This window comes from Acanthopagrus latus, chromosome 18 (genome assembly GCF_904848185.1).
Source record: "Acanthopagrus latus isolate v.2019 chromosome 18, fAcaLat1.1, whole genome shotgun sequence".
In the NCBI taxonomy this organism is placed as follows: Eukaryota; Metazoa; Chordata; class Actinopteri; order Spariformes; family Sparidae; genus Acanthopagrus; species Acanthopagrus latus.
The window spans coordinates 31,562,846-31,580,046 of NC_051056.1; the positions used below are offsets into that span (position 1 = coordinate 31,562,846).

General features: G+C 42.2%; 1 protein-coding gene and 1 long non-coding RNA gene across 6 annotated transcripts; both read right to left on the reverse strand.

Moving 5' to 3' along the window:
* Nucleotides 1-2,393: 2,393 nt before the first annotated feature.
* Nucleotides 2,394-15,877, reverse strand: tlx2 (T cell leukemia homeobox 2). Of its 5 annotated transcripts, XM_037076061.1 has the most exons (5): nt 14,731-15,877; nt 8,611-8,823; nt 7,720-7,957; nt 3,260-3,440; nt 2,394-2,758 (listed from the first exon to the last, which is right to left on the reverse strand). In XM_037076061.1, exons 1-5 carry the CDS (start codon nt 15,230-15,232, stop codon nt 2,747-2,749), a joined length of 1,146 nt encoding a protein of 381 aa, XP_036931956.1. In that variant the 5' UTR covers nt 15,233-15,877; the 3' UTR covers nt 2,394-2,746. The 5 variants fall into 5 exon arrangements, with proteins under 5 accessions (XP_036931956.1, XP_036931955.1, XP_036931954.1 ...); XM_037076060.1 differs by lacking the exon at nt 2,394-2,758 and having other exon boundaries at nt 3,203-3,440; nt 7,720-7,954; XM_037076059.1 differs by lacking the exon at nt 2,394-2,758 and having other exon boundaries at nt 3,203-3,440.
* Nucleotides 9,426-11,261, reverse strand: LOC119006919. The gene is made up of 3 exons (XR_005070943.1): nt 10,548-11,261; nt 9,790-9,885; nt 9,426-9,493 (listed from the first exon to the last, which is right to left on the reverse strand). It is a non-coding gene; the product is annotated as an uncharacterized LOC119006919 (long non-coding RNA).
* Nucleotides 15,878-17,201: the final 1,324 nt, after the last annotated feature.

Genomic DNA, 17,201 nt, shown 5'->3' on the forward strand with positions numbered 1-17,201 from the left:
GACAGGGCTGTCTGGCAGAGAAAGAGAGACAGACAGGGGTGAGAAAATAAAGAAAACAGAGCCATGACAACAGAGGAGAAGAAAAACTTTAAGCACCTGTAGTAAAACACAATGCACGGTTTTGAAAACAGTAAAGGCAGGAATTTTTCGAGAATGGGCCAAGTCACGTCTTCAAGGCAGCTGAGACAGAGATGAAAGCTCCAGGGAGCAGAGGAAATGGGGGCTGAGGAGGCGTCACCTGGAGAACTGCCTGCTACTGACAGGATCCCAACCAGGCGAGACTCCCTGAAAACTGACTAAACATACACACTGTGTTTAGAGAAAGCACAGGGATGCTGGGGGTGGCTGCAGTTGCAGACAACTGTTTCAAACCAAATCATCAACTTGCTTTGAGCAACAATATGGAGGCTCCAACACACAGATGCTGCTCATAACCCAGCATCCCAGGTACAAGCTGTTTAGCCCGGTGTCTGTCATAAGGGTCTGCACTAGGCAAAATGAACAAGAGGCAGACGTTATGCTCATAGATCAATGAAATGGAGTGCTTCACTGTTCAAGAGAAGAGGTGGGCAAGGCGAGGCCTATTTCCTGTGACGCTCATGGTGGTGGCGGCTCATTTACGGGCAAGGAACCTGAATGATGTGTTTACTGTGCTTGTAGATGAGACGTTTTTGTTATGACCAGCGTGATAAGCATTTGCATGATAGGCTGGATGAGGTGATAACAAATGTTTACGACTGGTGTCTATGCGGCCACAATTCACCTAGACAACAGTGGAGACCAGTACCAAGAATGGTGTGGGAGCTAACATCCAAAAAGATAATTCTTGGCATCATGAAGGGTTGTAGTGTACACTGAGTTGACACATCCCAGCAACTACTTATATTTTCACTTCTACATTCATTTTGTCCACTTGCTGTTCTCCTGTCACAACTAAATAACATCCACAAAACAAAGGAGACACAGATGTGATGATTAAGTTTGCCTGGTGACAGGTATCTGAAGGATTGTTTGAGTCTGGAGATTTCCATTCCTCTCCTAGGTGTCAGCTGATTCGCTGGAAGCAGAGCATTCTGTAATGCATACAGAAATCCAGTGAACTCTGACCAAATAAAAGTACAGTCTCTTTCTCTTTTGCCAGAAAATCAAGAAAATATCCACATCAGTATCACTTACATACACGAAACCTCACATTTTTATTCATATCTGTGTTCTGAAGGTTTTTACGAAGGGATTTGTTCATAAATCATCGTGATTCGTAGAACATTTCCTCTTGAAAACATCTGATTTCTGTATTTCTGAAAATGTAAGCAAATTGGTGCATTTTAAACCACAGAATGCATATTTACATATCATTTCAGAAAACCTGTAAAGCAAAAAGCAAATGTTTTGATATAAGTAATCAACTTTGGAAGTTTTGTGGTGATAGCTATCAGCTAAAATATATATCAATGCAGTGTCTCCTCTTAAAGGGTAACTCCACTCATTTTACACATTCGTGTGTTAACAGGCCCATAGTGAGTCTACCAGTGTTAAAGGAGAGCAATGATAGATCCAAACCTGGTGCCCACACTACCCACAATGCATTGTAGCCACTGGAGTAGTGTCACTGGAGGCAATTTATCAGATAACATGCAGCTTCCTCTGGAGCCACAAAAGGCTTTATACTACTTTTCTCTTCACATATGAATCAGTCCTCCCTCAGACCTGTCAACATACAGCAATGTGTACAATGTACAATGTGACCTTTAAGCGTGCAAACTCCAGCAGGAAAACAAGAGTTGTTTATCTAAAACCACGGTGCTGTTAGCTGTACAGATTATAAAGCTCCTTGAGCTTAGTTGTGATTTGTGATATTGGGCTGTTAGAAAACTCACACTGGTGGCCATCCTTTGTAGTTGGTTTTCATATTTCCTGCTGCACTTGAATCATTGGGAAAAAAGAAAACAGAACATAAATAAGAACCTGATGGCTGCATCTCCCTCTGAAACAGCACAACTTGTATTTTCTCCTGCACTCTCGTTCTAATTTGAGCTGGCATCAGTTTTCAAAACCTTTATTTATCCAGGGAGGGTTCTGCTGAGCATGCCTGCTGTTTTTTCGGCAACGCCCTCCTTCACATTCACACCTGGGAGCTGTAGTCATGAGTTTTTATGGATAAAATAAGGTATTGCTCTGTCCTTCTGATAGAGCTTGACGGTATCTTACCTTTGGGTGGTTTGAAACTTTAATGTGTAATCATGGCTAAATCCCATGAGGCTAACTAGCTCGCTAAAATCATAAAGTATTATTGCACTGTTTTCATAATAGTGACACACAACAAAAACGCGATGAGAGAAGGAACCCAACAAGACAGACAGTGGGAAGAAAAACAGAGAGGTTTGTCATCTTTTCAAAAATTCACAATATCATTTAATATAAAACACCTTTTTAAATTGAACATTATGAGGAATTCATCATCAAGAGTTCCATCACTACCACTTGAACACTGCGGTCCACCTCGACAGCAGCTGGCTTCAATGGTACTTCCAAGTGCACACAGAAAAGAGTTGAAACATGCATTTACTACATTGTACAAAGTCAAAAGCGAAAAACAGGAGGTCTTTTTTTTTGCCATTAGTGGCAGAGTCTCTGCTGCCTCGTGAGGGATCCCGAGGCAAAAGGGGGGACAGTCCTGAAAGGTTGGGCATGTACAGAGGTGTCCATTTGTTTCCTGGCACTTACGGATAAAGTGCCCTCCTCTCTTTTAGACTGTCAGCTGAAGGGAAAGCGGAAACTTGGTGTAAGGCAGGAAAATGACTCAACATACTTCAGATATCAAGATAACAGTTGTAGACTGGCTTAATTTTTTGACCAACAGCAATGTCAGTGCGGCTCCTGTGCTGTGAAGTCCGCAGACAGTGTTTTGTAGGTCTTGGCAGTAACAGAGAGCTGTCTCTCTCTACACGCTCCCCCACCATGTTGCTGGTAACGATCAATGAGTGAGGAAGCACAATGGCCATTACATTTTTTTCTCCAGCATCTATGACAATCCCATAATGGTGCTGCGTTTTGAACGTCAGACACGTCAGAAATAGACTGAAGAGATTCCTCCCTTTTGTCCATTGTGATGACAATTTGATAAAGACATTTCATTTCCAGCTTTGTCCCTCCCTCCCTCCCCCTCTCTCTCACTCTCTCTCCTGCCCACCCTCCCTTTCCTTCTACACACACGCTCACACGCTCACACTACAGATGCCACGGAGGTGACGGAGGTCACCTTATTGTCTTCTGCCCAGGGCTGCAGGTTCTGCAGGGCGTAGAGGGAGGAGTTGTGCAGGCAGAGCGGGTCCGGCTGCAACGGCTGGCTCAACGTCTTCTGGAAAGCTTCCTGCTGAAGCTGCAGCATCAGCCGGTTGGCCTGCTGCCTCTCGGCCTCTCTCTCCTCTGCAGTCTGTCTCCTGGGTGGATAGAGGAGATGAAATTGGAACAGAGGAAGATATAAAACCTATGTTTAATACTTTTTGTTGCACTAGATTGATGAATGCTGCATACCACAACAATGGTCGCCGTGAATTGTCTCATATTATCACAACATAACTTTAATTTGCTGAAAGGACTCATCTTGAGTGGTGGTTCCCAATGTTGGGATGAGGATCCCTCAAAAGGTCTTTATCAAGTTAATCTGAGGGCTCATTAATGATAAAGGTTTTAGGAAAGCGGAAAAAATAATCAGTTACAAGAAATGATGGTTACTCAGTAAATTCACCCTGCCAAACTTTTAACAAATATTTTTCAGAAAACAATGACAAAATCACTTTCTGTTTGTGCAACCAGTGACAAAAGTAACACCTTGCTTCTTTTTAAAAGAAACGGCATGTAAATATATATTAAGACTGTTGTGCTGTAGCTCCTCAAACCCATTCGCCAAAACAAATGTTGGCAATGTACATTTCTGCAAACCGCTGATATGTTGAAACCCAAAAACCACTTGGGGTTAGGAAAATATCACATTTTATTGCCACTAACACAGCTGGTAAATCTCCCGACGTCTCAATAAAAATATCCCATGGTTTCACACTTACAGATACTGAAGGGCAGCCAAACCTCACCCCAGCTCTAACGCCATCAGCATCCTCTCGGCATCCTGACAAGAAAGTGAGCTCAAATATAATCTGAATATGATGTAACACATACTAAAATACCGGGTGACTAAGCTGAGCTCCTCTTAAAAATACCAAAATAATAGCACTATCATAAAAGCTGCAACATAATACTTGTTAAAAACTAAATGTATCTAGAAACAGAAAAAACACCAGCCCGCAGCCCCATTTTCTGTGTTGTTCATGATATGTCTTGTATTTGGCAGCTGCTCCTGGCTTGGAGACAGTGGTCAAAAGGCTGATCACTCACAATGATAAAGAAAGCAAGAAAATGAAACAAGAAAAGGGTTCAAAAGAAAACCAGAACAGTTACACATGTCTCCGAAATCTATTCATTTGCAAGAGGACTGCTTTCATTGTATGTTTAATCAACACCTGTGCCAGAAACTTCTAACAGCTTGAGAGCTGACAGCTGACAGCTGATCAGGATGAGCGACAGGTGGTAGAGAGGGAACGTGACTAACAGGTCGTGAGGAGGTACAGTAGACTTCCCGCGTCGAGGTGAAGCGTTACATCTGTTTTATTTTCCTGGTCAACACAGCACATGTGCACAGTAACATATATCCTGTACATTTTGTGGATGGACATTTTTATGTAGATATTTGCTGTGTGTTTTCCTGAAAAACAGGAACAGATTGTTTTAAATGATTCATGCTTTTGACAAAAAAGTTGCAGGGTTTATGTTGGAATGAACCCATACTAAACAACAAGTTATGTTTTAGTGATCATTAAGGACAAGTCAAGTCTGCTGGATTATAAAAGCGGGAATAAGTTTGCAAATGTATTCAAAAATGGGTGACACCAGTCAGGTACCAATTGTGCTCCAATTGTGAGCAGATAAGTGCTGCTTTTGTTCACCAGTTTTTTTCTTCTGGATTGAAGTTTCTGTCATAGTCAAAAAACAATTATCCTGCCAGATGTTTACATTTAAAGCAGGAATTTTCCACCTCCGTGTGGTCCACCATTTTAGCCAAAAATGTCAAAAAAGATCCTTTTCAGCCACACAAGTGAACGCACCATTAGAGTTTTCTATTTTCCCTTTTAAAATCATGGAGGTGTCACAAATAACCCCATCCACAATAAACAACTGATGGCCGTCAAATTCAATAGCACGATGCAAACGGTGGAAATCACCTAGCGGAAACACACCTCGAAAACACTCTTTCATGCACACCAACCTCCATCCATTAGCCACACATTATTGTTAACAGCATTATCATAATCTCATTCCTCGGCTGTTGATTCGATCATCCTCTTGTTACTAGCATAGTCGTCACGCAAAGACATCCCTCAAACTCGCCCTATCAGGTGCACACTGCAGGGAAATGGCATAAATCTCAGCAAAAGTAGGAAATCATGAAAATTAGTTATTTCCAATTCCCTTGTTACACCTGACATGTCGTTCAGTCTTGCATTTGGTTTGGTGGTGTTTTATTTACACAAATTAATTTCTATTACCTCTTGTAGTGAAGAATGTGACTTGGCTGTCAGTTATATAGGATGTGATTGTTGGATTTTTTTCAAATGAATGCCCCTTTTTAAATGCTTTTTAAAAAGGATCATCAAACCTATTTATGTAAAATGTGTTTGCTTAAATGCACAGTATGTAATTTCTGCCTCTCAATCAGAACAGAAGACATGGTTAGCATGAGATCATGAGAGTTGACGTCTTCACTGTAAACAACCACAATCGCCAGCGAAAATCTGTCTACATGATTCAGACAGAAATGTACACAGATTATCGCTGACATATTATGCAAATATTCAGATTCATCACATTAATCAGTTTTCTCATACTGTTGAGTGCTGCAGCTCTGTTTGAACTCCTGTCTCTTTAAGGCCCTCCTCCTTTACAGCCAGTCTGCTCTGACTGGTCAGCTCACACATGCCTGAGCCAGCACTGATAACAACAACGACAACAACAACAACAACAACAACAACAACAACAACGCAACTGTACTTAATAAATTCTTGTTTGCCAAATTAGCTTCTAATCATAAATTATGTGTGACAGGGTGACGAAGTGTGATGTCAGAAAATCACAACCTTAAGGGCGGGACATCTGACGAGGCGTTTCAGGAGCAATTTGTTTTCTGTGGGTGAGGAGCTCCTGTTGGTGCTCAAGAAAAAAGATAACGGTAAAAGATAATAGGTCTCCTTTCAAACTGCTTTCATGTAATGTTTAGTCATGTTTGCTGACTTCCCTCCCCGCTCTGACTCTCTCCTGGATAGTAGAACAAAAGGCGACAAAATGAAATGCACCATTACCCAAATAACCATATTTTTTCTTGGTTTGAAAATTGTACACATTTGAAATGCTTGAGATAATGTCTGTCCACAACTTAACAAAGTATTCAACAATTGTTTGATTTTTAACACAAATATCATGCATATGATACATTCAAGACAAGGATGCCAAAAAGCTCAAATCTAAATATTAACCACCCAAAAACAGAAGTCTTAAGTGTTTTCTGTGTGAAGTAAATTCAAAACCTGCTCTTAAAATCTTGATGATCATTAAAACATTAAACCCTAAAAGGCAATTTAGTTGTTCGTAATATGCTTTTGAAATATGTGTCCTGTCCCTTTAACTACAGGCAGTGCTTCATAATTTGATTTCCTACTCATTTACCTCCAAAATGGCTATAAAGAACAGTTACAATGAAGTGTGTGTGTGTGTGTGTGTGTGTGTGTGTGTGTGTGTGTGTGTGTGTGTGTGTGTGTGTGTGTGTGTGCGCGTGTGTATGTGTGTATGTGTCTATGGACTTGGCAGTCAATTCCTCCAGTGAGTGTTTCAGTATTGCTTTGGACAGCAGGTTTCTAAAAGGCCTTTCAGGATGCTCAGGAGTAATTGTGCTTGGTCAAGTAAACTGGCTTCAACGGGCAGCTAGTCTAAGCAAAATAGGTGTTGTGCTGTACGACGACTCAGACGGCTCGAGCTTGTGTTAAGAGTGAAATATCCTTAAGCATTTTGAAGCCAAAAGCAAAACACAGATATGATTAGTGATGATGATTTTTCAGTGGCTCTTAGTGAACCTCCTGCCCTCAACAAGACAAACAGCTTCTGGAAAACCCACCAAAGACGGTTTGGTTTAGAAAGACCATGAGGGAGAAGCAATGATAAAAATAGGGCACATGGAGGGGAGAATTACAAGGCTTTAGCTATGCTATTCCCTACATTCCCATCACTAACTGGCATTAAACTACTTCAGGTAACACGTTAATGAACGTTTTACCCTAAAAATATAATGCGGTCATTATCTACTCACCCCCTGCCCATACAAAGTCACTCCCTTAACGTGCACGCGTGTGCAAATTACATCTTTTAAATCATTTTGGGATTTGGAGACTTCCCAACGTTTTGATTATACTGGATGAGCTTCATAGTCTCCAGCTACTTTGGTTGTTTAGGACAATGATACAACACTGTTTTGCTGTGAGGCTCCAGAAATGTTTTGTGGATTGCAAAACTTAAGCTGATATTCCCACCGTCATGGTGGTGAGTAGATAATGGGTGAATTAAAAAAGTTTGGCTGAAGGTTCCTTTAGCTGAAGGAGTGGCCCGCTGTAATCTTACCGCCATTTTGTCCGTCTGTTCTGAAACCAGGTCTTGACTTGTGCATCTGTCATCTTCAGGGCTTTTGCCAAGGTGGCACGCTCAGCCGACGCCAGGTACTTCTGCCTATGGAAACGCTTCTCCAGCTCGCAGATCTGCACCCGGCTGAAGGATGTGCGAGGCTTTTTCCTCTTGGGTGGCGTCCGGTTCTGATATGGGTGGCCAATACGACGGGTCACAGAGAAAGGTGAGAGGGCTGCTGGAAAAGAACAAGTATTTGATGATTCTGAGGCATTTAATGTGATGGATTGTGGCTTTAAACATCATGCAAATGATTCTTGAAAAAAGTCCATGTTAGCATTAGCAATTACAAGTGGACTTTAAGGGTTCACATTAGTGTAAGCTGATATTTCCAGTTCTAAATTTAAAGGATCTGTGCTTCTGAAATATCAACTTATTTCCCTTGAGGTCTTATTTGTGCACACTCATGTTATAAACACACATTTGTTTTCCAGTCCTTGAGTAGATAAATTATTGTCCATTTTGCCTAAACTCTGGAAAAGCCAGTGTGTGTGAGGAGTCTAAAAGAAGGTCCAGAAGCTGCCAATTGTAGAAGATAAATAGAATTATGCCTAATATTACCCTGCCAGATTCAGAAAAACAAACAGCACACTGGTTTGTGCAGAAGTGAGCGAAAGTCAAAGTCAGATGTTTGGAGAGCATCAGCTCCAAAAACAATTCATGAAAAGACACTGCTTCCATCTGGTAGTCAAATGGCCTGTACACATCAAGATATAAACTTCTACTTGAACAATAGTTTTACATTCTCACAAATAAAACATTTAAAAATCAGCTGTGACACAGATGGGTGAGGTAAGGGAGGTGGTTGTTGAAGGGGAACGGGTGACTCACCTGGGCAAGCCCCCTTTGGAAAAGGATAGTCTGCTAGAAGGCCATTGCCGTCTCGCAGGTGAGCGAGCTCGGGGTAATAGCATTTAGCTAATGTCTCCACAGTGCTCCAGACGGGGACCCTGCCGATGTCTCCCTTGGGGAGAGGACAGAGGGACCCGGCGGGCCCCGGCCCCCCTGTGGCCTCTCCGACTCGGCTCTCCTCTGCCTGCTCCCCTAAAGGAAAGGGACACACAGTAAGGTCCCACATCTGGAGCACAGCAGCAGCAGCAGCAGCAGCCGCTGTGCAGGCGCCGGCGCACAGCAACTAATCACATGAAGGAAGCCTGAATGATGAGCAGGGTCTACTTTAATGTCATTTACTGCTAGTTTCTTAAGTTAGCATTTGGGAAGGTTTGCTTCAAAATGAGATAACTTCCATTTAGAAAAATAAGTGACAAGCAGGAGGTTTATGAAGATAAATCAGGCAGGCAGGATAAATGGTGGTCAGCCGGTCAGAATGAGAGAACATGAAGGTCACCACAACTGATCTAAACACCATTCACAGAATTCAGATTTAGCACAGAACAGTTTTTGTTATTTGGAAGATTTTTTTGCCATCAAAAGATGTTAAATTTCTGCACAACATATGTAATGTACAAACATTAAGCACTTGTCATGAAAACTCCTCATAATGATGTAAGATGCTGATCGTGCATAGGTGTACAACATTTTTGCAGAATCGACCACGTTTGTGTTACAGATGTTGATGTTAAATGGTAATGAGTCATTCTGTCAGATAAATTCTTCTTCTTTAAAAAACATGAATTGCAGGCTGACCTGTGTGCGCCTGCGTCGTGTTTTTCTTCCTCACTGCCTGATGGTTCGCTTTCACATTTCACTGTATCTGGGTATTAATAACAAATTATCTTCTGCATCATGAAATATCTATGAATCCTGTCTATTTTGTCAGCCATGGGTAAACAGAAGATCGATAAATGTAATGAGACCGTTTTTGGCCATAGATCCACTCCCTGGCAACATTCTCATTTTGAGGCAGAATAGAAATAAAAAACAAAAAACAAACAGTTTGTCTCTGTCTCTCCTTCCCTCTGTGTGTTTGTGTCGCTCCTCCCCAGCAGGCTGCTTCTGCTCCTGTCTTACAGAGTGTTTATTTGTTTTTGTTTTGTCAGGAAAGCTCACCAGAAGCCAACATGAATATGAAACATGTGCAGAGGTGTCCCCGAGAGCCGCGCTCTGCTGCTGCTGCTGCTGCTGCTGCTGCAGAGTTTCTGCCACCTGAAAATTCATTTGCCACACAGACGATGACAATTTGGATGGAAAATGGAACATGAAGCTATTATGCGCTCGGCAGTCATTCCCAGGGAGCTGCCGACGTCCCCTGATGGTGCTGAACACGAGCGGCAAATTGAGGCGTACACGAGCAAATGATTTGTAAAATAAATATGAATAGCTGCGATGTGCTGTTACAGTAGGTCACATAAAGTTAACATTACCTGAGTGTAAATTAGCAATGCAAATTTAGTGCTCCAAATGAACGTTCACTACCTTTTTATTGTGTTTTGCACCGAATTTATTGTGACCACTTCTTCTTTTTCTTCCTCTAATTATTATCTTTAATCTCCTATGGTAATATTCCCATAATATTGTTATCAGGTTTCACATTATGTGTTGCTCTGGTGCTCAATAGTAGTATAAATGGTAATTGTATCGCTCTAATATTCCTTTTGGGGCTCCGACAGGCATCTATGGTATTTAATCACGAGTTTACAGCGACAAATTTCCCATGATGTTTCTGATCATTGTATACGGCGCACACAGGAAGACTATGACACCGCTGAGGCTCTTAATAATGAGTTTATAGTTACATTGTTGCATTAATCATATGTTTTTAAATCATATTCTTATTCATCATTTCTAATATATAGAAGCATTGTAACCTGTCCTTTTGGTTGCCGTCTCGTTTCCCCAAAACGACGTCCAGCCCTGCGGGTCACATGCTGGGAGCGAGCAGGCCTGTTGTTGCTCCCAGCGGCCGCTCTGGCTGAATAATACTGCATTAGATGGCTATTTCAGGCCATCTGCGGGCTAACTAATGGACCAGGCACATGTGAGCACGTTTAGAGGGAACCCAAGTGGAACACAAGACGCAGCAGGAGCCAAACTGCAGAAAAGCTTTTCCTCAGCGTGCAAAAGGCAGAAAGTACACGATACAGTCATGATATGATACCGCTTCAGTCATGTAGGTGTTCTGACGAAGCAGATACGCCTTCACATTAATCTGGACTGTGAGCAAGAGATCATCTCTGAGCTGGATTTTAAACCGACGCCAAATGAAAAAAGTGACCCTGCTCAACTGCGTCCGTCTCAATGAAAAGACATCATAGTCCTGTTTGCTTCTGTCTGCGGGACTCAGGTGTGTTCATTGTGTCCCATGAAGCCACAAAGTGTTAAACAGTGACTTAAAACTGACTTCTCTCGTGTCACCGGCACATGTTGACCTACAGTAAAGCTTTAAGGAAATATGTTCAAGTACCGGTTTGCAAATAAAGGAGAGAATTCTCAAAATTCTGAGACGAGATCAGAATCACACATTCAAAAATCAACACGTAAAAATGAGAGAACATTTCTGATGATGTAACATCACTGTAGAAGTTCTTCAGAAAGAAAAAGAAGTAATTAAAATGTCAAACTGATTTTGGTATCCTCCTGAATCCACTGCTGGGCTTTAGGCCTGTTTGTAGTGTGAAAACAATGAACCAATCCGCCTGCGAACTGCTAACTGCGAACTCCTGTGTAGTTATGGTGGACAAGTGTTGAATTCAAAAAGAAGCAAATTTTTCTCCAATAAAAAAACAAAAACTAACTAAAAAACTACAAATTAAATCAAACAAACGGCTCATTAATGTGACCTTTCTTCCCTTTAATCAAATGAGAACTCAGAATTACATCTGCTGCCTGCACTAACACGACTGAGCAGAAACATATAAAAATAAAATAAAAGCTTCCATGGAGGATATGTTTCCATAACCAAACCATCTATACTTAATAACGCTCCTCGGTGACAGCGCCTCGCTTCCCCACTGCGGATATTACCTCTGTTGCAATCTAATAAATATATCCGTGAAGGATTCTAAAGGGGATATTGAAATACAACATGAACATATATTGCTATTTATTACAGCGCGCGGGACAAAAGGCAGCGAGCTGCTGTCTTCTGTCACAGCGACGATCAGCGACCGTCAAACTGCCACGACCACAACATCACGTCTCTGCTGGGGCCGTCCAGCACCGGCAGAACCAGAGCTTCCAGTACACAGCTGCGCAGACTGGGTCGCGGTTCTGTTTATTACCAGGATGCCCAAAGATCCACTTCATCCTCTGTTCGTATTGTTATCATGGTTCTTGTTGCAGAGCCACTTTAGAGCGACAGCGCTTCATTTAACTTATGATATATAATAAAATATAAATATATAATATTCTCTAACTGTTCGGATTCAGACAGTCCGGGTTCTGATCGATATGATCGAATAAAGGACTCTTTGAGTATAATAATAATAATAATAATAGTAATAATAATAGTAGCAATAATAATAATAATAATAATAATAATAATGATAATAATAATAATACTTATTATTGTTATTGTTATTATTATTATTATTAGTAGTAGTAGTAGTAGTAGTTTTTGTTTTTTTTTTAAAGTTTTTCATTTCATTGGGATAGTCGAGCAAATTCAAAATAGGTTTAGAAATAAAATAAAATCTTAAATCAATTAAATTAAATTAAGTTTTTGTGCAGAATGGCACCGGAAACTCCGCTGCGACCGCCAAAATAAGATACTACTAGTGCTACTGTTGCTGCTGCTGCTAATAATAATAATAATAATAATAATAATAATAATAATAATAATAATAATAATAATAATAATAAAAGTCAAAGTCAGTGAAAATGAAATACATCATTTCCCGCAGACAGCAACATGAGCGAGTCTTGTTTCTTGAGATGGATTTCTAAACTTCTCCTCAGGATGGATTAGATGAATCTGAGGCCGTGAGGTGAAATATGCGCATCGTGCCGTTTAAGTTCATCTACATTCTTGCAAAAAGGAGAAAATAACAAAAAGAAAGAAAAGCTCTCTCTGCCGCAGGAGCAGGAAACTTTGATCAACATCTCAGCTGCTTCGATCGGCACGAAGCCGTTTATTTCTCCGCTCCAACAAGAGTCGGAGACGCGCTGCTGCGGCCGCCGGATCCCCGGCCTCTACAGCAGACAGCGGGCTGAATGTGTGTGTGTGTGTGTGTGTGTGTGTGTGTGTGTGTGTGTGTGTGTGTGTGTGTGTGTGTGTGTGTGTGTGATCAATACAGTGTGAAGATTTAAACTGCGAAATAATTACAGCGACACAAAGCTGAGAGAAATGAAACGAGGGGCCCTCAGTGACCATGAGTAGAATTGATAAGCATATTTACACTGTATCTGTTTGCAGCTGACATATCGGCCCCGTATTCAATAATTAATCAGGTAGAAAGAACGGAATGGTGAATATTTAATGCGTGGAGAGGAGGAGGAGAAGAGCAGGAGAGGAGGAGAGGAGGAGGATGTTCTTCATTTTCATCCTCATAACGATGAGGTCATAAGAAAAATAATTATTGAAGGAGGGAATACACTGACATAAAGAGGTGATGATATGAAGTTAGACGTTCACTGAACTCAAAGATTATCATTTATAATAAATCATACTCGGTACTGTTGTAATAAGATCTGTAGTCACGCAGACAAAATGGAGGACTGATGTAGTTCTGACCGAACAGCAGCTGGCTGCGTGTTATCAGTTATGTTCATAACTAGTAATTAATAACTAGTTCATCATCATCAGTGTGTGAAGACACACACATTCACAATGTCCCGTTTGATTTCAAATCAACAGCTGATTATTGGTTTATATAGGTGAGACACAAAACACGGTGTGTGTGTGTGTGTGTGTGTGTGTGTGTGTGTGTGTGTGTGTGTGTGTGTGTGTGTGTGTGTGTGTGTGTGTTGGAGATGAAACAAAACATTATCATGGGGACCTTTAATTAAACTGGGATTATGTAACTCAGATTAGTGCCTTAATTTATATTTATCATAAAGAAAGAACATAGTTAATCGTCATGTTTTTGACGAAAAAGAAAAGAGAAGAAGGAAGCGAAGAAAATCGGTTCTCTAAAATAAACACAAATGTGCCTTTTTGTCTTATTTACTACTTTCTTCACATCATAATCTCCGGAGGAAGAAACCGAGCAGCTGAATTATTCTGAGACATTTGTGGAGAATCTGAGTCGACAAGGAGCTCAAATTAAACCCCAGTAAGACTTGTTGACATTTGGATCAAGTGGATTAATTTTGGAGAGCTACAAACAATTAAGTTGTGTTTAAATGATATTCCTCTCAAAACAAAGTATAATAAATATGCTGCATTAATGTAGTTGAAAACACAGAGTATATAATAATAATAATAATAATAATAATAATAATAATAATAATAATAATAATAATGATAATAGTAATAATAATAATAATAATAATAATTGTCCTAAACTGTTATTATAGCCTAGATTTAAACCTGTCATGTGTTATTGCTATTATGACTCATCTTCCTGATTTCTCAGTTGGCTCAGAGATGAAGTGAAAACATAAAATAAGAATCATTCATCCTCATGAAAAGACGCGGAACGTCGTTATCCGTCATCCGCAGTAAATGGAGAGCGATGGTCCAATACTGATTCATCTGCGTGTCCGCGTCAATCCGTGCTCTCGTTCATCAGGCTGCCCGTCCAGCCTAATAAAACTGCCTGTGTGTGCATACAACCTCTACGATTCGTTGTAGATTTCGGCCTGAGGATGAGGTCAGGACCTCTGTCGAGGCCCAGTTCAGCCTGTTAACTGCACCGTTCACGGGCCTGATTGTTTATATGCAAATGTCAGAGAATTCACCACTAACACCTGTAAAGCAGGAGAAACGTGCAGCGACAACTCGCCTCTGCGCTGGAGCTTCTGGGCTCATTTTTGAGGGTGTAAAATGCAGGTGAAGGCGCATGAATCTGCTCTGAAACACACATCGGATCACAAGTGTTGCACGTTTACCTGTTAATCTGTCCTTGGCAAACCTCCTACTGCTCTCCATCCACGGGAAGGTGAAGTTCGCCGGATTCCCCATCCCCATCCCGGGCACCGACGGGATGCCGGGTCCGACGCCCGGCGGATGCGTAGAAGGGGGCGGGTGCGGCGCAGCGGCGGCGGGCGGAGGCGGCATGGGTCTGTGCGCCGGCACCCGGATCACCCCGCCGGCGCCGCCCGAGTTCACGTTAACGTTCATGTTCATACTGACGTTCATGTTCATGTTGACGTTATAGGAACCGGCCAGACCCGCCGCCGCCGCCATGGAGCAGGCCGGGTTGTAGACGCTGTTGTAGCCGTTGCTGTAGACGTTGGAGGCCAGCGCGTAATCCGGGTCGCCGGTCCGGTTGGGCAGCATGCAGCCACTGGGCTGATCCGAGCTGTTGAGGATCTGGTCGATCCCGAAGCTGATGGGCTCATGCTGCTGCTGGTGCGTCTGGTTCACCTCTTCGATCCCGGTGTGCTCCATACCTTATGTTGGTAATTTTGATATAGTCTGTGATGTTTGTCAGTTTGTTCTGTCACTGACCGGTTGTATTTTTGTCGTATTGTAACTCGTGCCTGGGGGAATGAAATGTTTGAGCTGCAGTGTTGGGCTCGTTTTTGTTTTCAAGCATCGACCCAGGCCTCTTCTTCTACTCCCAGAAAACAAACAACGTGTCCGGCGCTATCCAAAATCTTGCCATTATTTGTGTCCAGCTGTTGGATCGGGTGTTCCCTAGATTAAATGCCTATCCATCGGGCTACGGAGGAGCGTATCCATCGTTAGCGGCTTCTTCTCTCCCAGTCAATTACGCACAAGGCAACCTAACGACAGGAAAAACAAGCGAAGATACCAAATGGTTATCCTGAGTACTTACAGAGGAAAATCCTTGAATTTGTTGTGGAGGGGGATGCGGTTCTCTGGAGAGGCTTGATGCGCTTTGTTCGCCTACTCTGAAGGAGACGATCCATACGCAGAGGGCACGGCAGGGTACCCAAACTCGTCGCATCAAAATAAAGCAAAGCAAAACAAACCCAAAGAGGCGAAACGACGCGCTGTCCTCGCAGGCGCGGATATTAATTGGAGGTGAGAGCGAACGATGGCTCTGTTGTGCTGAACGTTGGAAGCGCGTTTCAGCAGGTGAGACAACCCTCTGCGTAAAAGCTGCCATTCGGTCATCCAGCCGAACCTCCCTCTCCACCCCCCCCCCCTCCTCCTCCTCCTCCTCTGTAGGGCAGTGTTGTTTTGCTCGGATGTCTTAAAGAAGCCGCAACATTCATTATTTTCTGCAGCTTTTCCTCGTATCAGAAGGAGGTTTTGTGCCTTTTAGTGGCGCTGATTGCCAAACAGTTACGCATCAGTGCTCGCCTGTGTTAAAAATACTGAAGTTAATCGTTTCATTCAATGTTTCAGGAAGAATCACAGAAAGAAATCAGTCAGAAAAAAACAGATTTAAAAAAAAATAATAATAATAATTTTAATTTTTTACAGAAAACAGAATTGTATTTATAAATCCAGGGTTACCGCTGTGAATGATCTGTCAAACTTCTCAGACTCACCATATTAACTTTCCTCCTTTACTGATATTTGATTAGAATATTTAACCCTAAACTGATCCAATGTGTGACAGCCTTCAAGCTCCCCGGAGAGTCTTTTTCTGATCAGATTTTGTCGGGGAGCTCTGCCATCTGAAAAGAAGCCTCCTGCTGGTTGACACGATTGGGTAAAAAACTTGACAGCAGCTTTGCGGCACTTTGTTTTCGAGGTAGCGATGAAACACGGGTGTCCTTTTGTGAAAGAGCAATTCAACCAGCCAACACATTTACCCATGGAGCCACATAACCCCCATGACCTTTACATCGCCCCAGTACCTCAGTTTAGGGAGCACCATCATTCAGATCAACGAGATGGCGAGCTGCAGATGAGGGTTACATGAGCCCACCATGTCCACAAATACTGGAGAGAGAGAGAGAGAGAGAGAGAGAGAGAGAGAGAGAGAGAGAGAGAGAGAGAGAGAGAGAGAGAGAGAGAGAGAGAGAGCCTCTGAAGCAATAATCTGTTGCGCTGTTATGCGCAATGAAGCCATAAATCCACGGATATTGAAGGGCGGTGTGCAGAGTATACGGGCCTGGTTTAAAGCCACTGAAAGGCCCATTCAAACGTGCATTATCACACAGTAATGAAATGTAAAAGCCAACCGTAAGGAAAGAACATATAGACCCTGGAGTGAAATCAAGGCAAAATGGAGAGAAGAAGAGAAAAGGATGAGATGGATGGATAATTAAACAAATAACTAAGTATCAGCTGGAGCCACATCGTGCAGCCAGATGTGAGACTTCGGCCTTGCTGATTTGCACAAATGATTTCACCTTTCTCCGCCCGAGGCGACGCGCGGATCGCCGGGCTCTCAATTCAATAAAAATGAAAAATGGCTCATAATAAAAGCGCGACACGG

What these genes read in the sequence shown, in the direction of transcription:
- tlx2 (XM_037076059.1), bottom strand. Translation starts at nt 15,232, where the DNA reads ATGGAGCACACCGGGATCGAAGAGGTGAACCAGACGCACCAGCAGCAG. An exon ending in TGCCAAGGACAGATTAACAG is followed by an intron (nt 8,824 to 14,730) that starts GTAAACGTGCAA and finishes CCTTTCCTTTAG; the next exon opens with GGGAGCAGGCAGAGGAGAGC. An exon ending in AACAGACGGACAAAATGGCG is followed by an intron (nt 3,441 to 7,719) that starts GTAAGATTACAG and finishes CTATCCACCCAG; the next exon opens with GAGACAGACTGCAGAGGAGA.